This window comes from Octopus bimaculoides, chromosome 9 (genome assembly GCF_001194135.2).
Source record: "Octopus bimaculoides isolate UCB-OBI-ISO-001 chromosome 9, ASM119413v2, whole genome shotgun sequence".
Lineage (NCBI taxonomy): Eukaryota > Metazoa > Mollusca > Cephalopoda > Octopoda > Octopodidae > Octopus > Octopus bimaculoides.
The window spans coordinates 64,365,753-64,370,273 of NC_068989.1; the positions used below are offsets into that span (position 1 = coordinate 64,365,753).

Here is a 4,521-nt window from a genome sequence, read left to right on the forward strand (position 1 = left end):
ACACACACACACACATATATATACATGCACACATATATACACACACACACACATATATATACACACACACATATATACATATATACATATATAGGCACAGCTGTGGCTGTGTGTTAAGAAGTTTGTTTCCCAACCACATGATTCTGAATCCAGCCCCACTGTGTGGCACTTTGGGCAAGCATCTTCTATTATAGCCTTGGGCCTTGTGAGTGGATTTGGTAGTTCACAAATTTAAGTATTCAGTACAAGATAGTTTTTAACATGTTTTTATTTAAACGACTTTTTTATTCCATGTTTATCGCATTCATTGTTTGCAATGCTCTCTCTCTCTCACGCTTATACTCACACACACATACCCCTCCACCACACATACATCAGGTTTGATTTCATTTTGAACTCACGTTGATTTCTGTACAAATTTTTTCTTTATTTTCTTGTTGCATGCCATGTTCAGCTCTATGTATTTGTAGTCAGTTGCACACGTTTGTTTTTGTATGTATGTTTGTATACATCCATGTATGTATGTGTGTGTGTCTGAATGAGTGAAGGAGTGTGTTTTCATGTATACGTATGTACATAAATACATATGCAATACATCTTTGCAAGCTCTTCTATACACCAGTATGCAAATTAAGTAACTCAGGTTATTATAGCAGCATTGGTGAAAGGGTAAGAATGCGTGTGATCGAGTGGAGGTATGAAGGTTATGAAGCCCATCCCTACCTCCATACACACCTGTGTGGGCCTGCATGCACTGGTGCTTGCATAGGCACACTTACTCATATACAGTAAATAAAGAAAATGAGAGAGAGCAAGAAACGACTCCATTGACAATGCCCAATATGTATGTATTTTCTATCATGTAGTCAGCGGGGAAGAGCAGAGCCCATGACCATTTTCAGGATCTCCGAGCTTGGTTAAGAAACTTCCACTGAATGTTTGCAACAGACGGTACTTCACTAATGGCACTTGAGGTCCACATGGTGGTTTTAAATAGGTTGACGAGTTAAATCCACCACATACATATAAGCCACGGCAAGATTTGCTCTGTGACTATCAGCAATAAAGAGTTTGCAGAAATGTGTTTTTGAGTGTATTATTTCTTGTATTTGATAAGATGAATCTTTTCTGAAATATTGGTTTCAAATATTGGAACAAGACAAAAGAGATGAAAGGCAAAGTCTACATCGGTGACATTTGAACCCAATATGTAGAGACAAATGAAATGCCGCTAAGTATTTTGCCCGGTGTGCTAACGATTCTGCTTGCTCGTCACCTTAATCTTTTCTGAAATATTAATCTGTGTAATGTAATACACTATCTTTACTCTGTTTTCATTGATTGACACCACATATATTCTGCCTAACTTCTCTCCGACATTGTTCAGCTTTTTTTCCTTTCAAACATAATGAATAAAACCAAAGCAAGGAACAAAATAATTTAAAATAACAATAAAGAGACATATTTCTTTAAATCTAAGTATTTTTAATAATTCTTGAAATTGCTATACATAATGAAGTTTGTTCCACTTTGTTTCCAGTTCATAAAGAGTTGGCTTTAGAAAATCAGATCAGTAGTTTGGAATTTGTGTTTTTCTGCAAATCTTTCCGTTTATTCAGACAAGGATGTCGCGCTTGACATGCATTTCAAACCGCACATTCTGTAGTCACTCTTGCAATCATTGAAGGACCGCTTGGAATCTTTGGCTTCCTTTGCACAACTAAGCAATTCTGAGACACACAGTCGGATATAGCAACCTGGAATTAAAAGAGAAAGAAGACAATAACAAAAAACATTATACCACCGCAAAAAAATCAGTCTTTTTAATCAAAGTTTATATAACATTTTCTTCGTAAGAATACGCAAGAAACTCGCTCTGCAGCCACGTGATTTCAGGTTCAGTCCCACTGCATAGTACCTTGGGAAAGTGTCTTCTACTGTATGTGTGTATGTATAGCGGGCTTCCACTCCATTTCCGTCTATCAAATTCGTTGGTCTGCGTGGGATAGTAGATGAAGACACTTAACTAGAATGCTGCGTTTTGAGACTGGACCTGAAACCGATTGGCTTACAAACAAACATACACCGGTGCCTGCACCTACGAAACCTGATGATACAGTAATAGTTTCACGTGTATTACCAAGGATCCCGTCATTGTTAGTTCGAATGACTGAGTGAAATCGACAGGCGTGTTCCATGTTCTTTATATATCACTCTCCTAGCAAAAAGGGCGTAATCGTATATAGAACGGTTTATAACATGGAATACAGTGCCAACGACGGAGTCATTGCATAGTCTCCAGACTGCTAGAATTGGCAGCAAAACCCACTCGTTAGCGTCTTGAGAAAATGTTTTAACATTTCTATATTAAAACTTTTTATTTTTTAATTATGAAATGGACGCATTTTATAAGTATTTTTTAATTTTTGTCAGCGTAATTATTCGTGGTAATATGTGTAAAATAAGAGGGCGGCGAGCTGGCAGAGTCGTTAGCACGCCGGGCGAAAAGCCTAGCGGTATTTCGTCTGCCGTTACGTTCTGAGTTCAAATTCCTTTCGGGGTCGATAAATTAAGTACCAGTTACGCACTGGGGTCGATGTAATCGACTTAATCCGTTCGTCTGTTCTTGTTTGTTCCCTCTATGTTTAGCCCCTTGTGGGCAATAACGAAATGGGTATTTCGTCTGCCGTTACGTTCTGATTTCAAATTACCCCGAGGTCAACTTTGTCTTCCATCCTTTCGGGGTGGATTAAATAAGTACCAGTTACGCACTGGGATCGACTTAATCCCTTTGTCTGCCCTTGTTTGTCCGTTATGTTCAGCAATAAAGAAAGAAATATATGTAAAATGAATTATTTGCTTGAAAATAGCCTTTTAAATATGATACTTTGAACTAACATGCTTAAGGTATAACATTTTACTTCGCTTAAATACGCTACTTTGAATTAACTATGATAAAGGTGAAATTAAACTTGTAAAAAGTTTCTAAAAGAACAAACATTTCTTTGAAAATCATTCTCATTCATTATCCTGCAAAAAATATCGATATTGAATTTGTATCTTTGAAATATATTAATTCTGCTTATAGTAAAAAAAATATAAGTGCTATCTTCAATACGCTTCAATGTTAAGTGGCCGCCAATGGATACATCTCTTTTATGTCATTGTATTTCTAATGGAAAGACTGCCGGCGATTTCCGATATCTCAATTCAATATTAGTGATTAAAAACAAATAATCTAATTTGCAATATAACTTAAAAGGCATGGAAAAATTAACGTTAACATGATTTTATTTCCTTCGTTTTGGTTGTTTCAAATGGAAAGGTAATTATTACTTACTAAAAAGGAATTTCGTCTGGTCACAGCGCAAATCTTCCAGTGATGAACGATCTAGAAGGAAATAAATGTGATGATATAGCTATTATTACAGATGTAAATTAGTTAATATGGAGGAAAGTTTGTTTCTAGCAATCATACAAGATGGAATAAGATTTTTATAAAAAGGATGGAGCTTTTGAGCTACTCATGTACACAAACACACACACACACACACACACGTATGTGTGTGTGTGTATATATATATATATATATATATACATACACATACATATGTACTTATAATATATATGTATGCATATACGTATACACATGCATATATACATATACATATATATAGACACACACACACGCTCACACACACACACACACACACACACACACACGCGCGCGCTCACACACACACATAATGTACGTATATGTTCTGGGTATGACTTTAAACTGCATCCGGTAGCGAGGCTCCGTTACGGGAGTTTCAGGGCTTTGAGAAGTACAGAACCATCTCTTAGCGACTACTGTCTCCAAGTCTACTTTGACCCTGAATAGCATCACATTTTAGGGTCCCAGCAATGGGTTAACTAGCATGTGAGCCACTGAGAACTTCTTTCTATGAGAAAGTAAACTCATATAAGAAACCTGAAGTGTAGTTGGACTCTGCTTGCTTCTATTACGCTACTGGTTTTATTGCTTTCTCTTTTTCTCTCTTGTTGTTCTCTTTTTCTCTCTTGTTGCACGTGACCATCGTCTATCTTTCTTTTCCTTCACAGACGTTCAAAAGATTGGACGTTTTCTTTCTCTCTCTTCTATCTTTTCTCTTTTCAAAGAAAATATTTCTCTCAACGTTCACCATTTTCCTCTCAATCTGGTCTAACGACCCACCATGTTTTTTTCGTTCGGTTTCCTTGTACGTCTTCACTGTCCTGTTTTTGTTCCCAACTTGGACCCTCCATAAATCCTAAATTTTATTTTGGAATTTATGGGAGCAACTGTCTTTGAAGACTCATATTGTCGTTGAATGCTCGAAATGAGACACCCGACAACTGATGAAGGGTCGTTCTCTATGTTTACTTGTCCTGTTTTCTATTTTTCTCTCTCATTGTTTGCGTATTGAAGTCATTGTTTTTTGTATTTCATGTTGTTTACACAGTTGGCGACGTCCTGTTCCCATATATGCATATATATAT

General features: G+C 36.7%; 1 protein-coding gene across 1 annotated transcript in view; it reads right to left on the reverse strand.

Moving 5' to 3' along the window:
- Nucleotides 1-1,464: 1,464 nt before the first annotated feature.
- LOC106872510 (uncharacterized) overlaps nt 1,465-4,521 on the reverse strand; it is a 29,049-nt gene continuing 25,992 nt past the window's right edge. Inside the window, exons 5-6 of the mRNA XM_014919528.2 lie at nt 3,341-3,391; nt 1,465-1,757 (exon numbers count right to left, since the gene is read on the reverse strand). Of these exons, the coding sequence (XP_014775014.1) occupies nt 1,612-1,757; nt 3,341-3,391 (197 nt within the window). The 3' untranslated portion in view covers nt 1,465-1,611. The remainder of the gene's footprint in view (nt 1,758-3,340; nt 3,392-4,521) is intronic.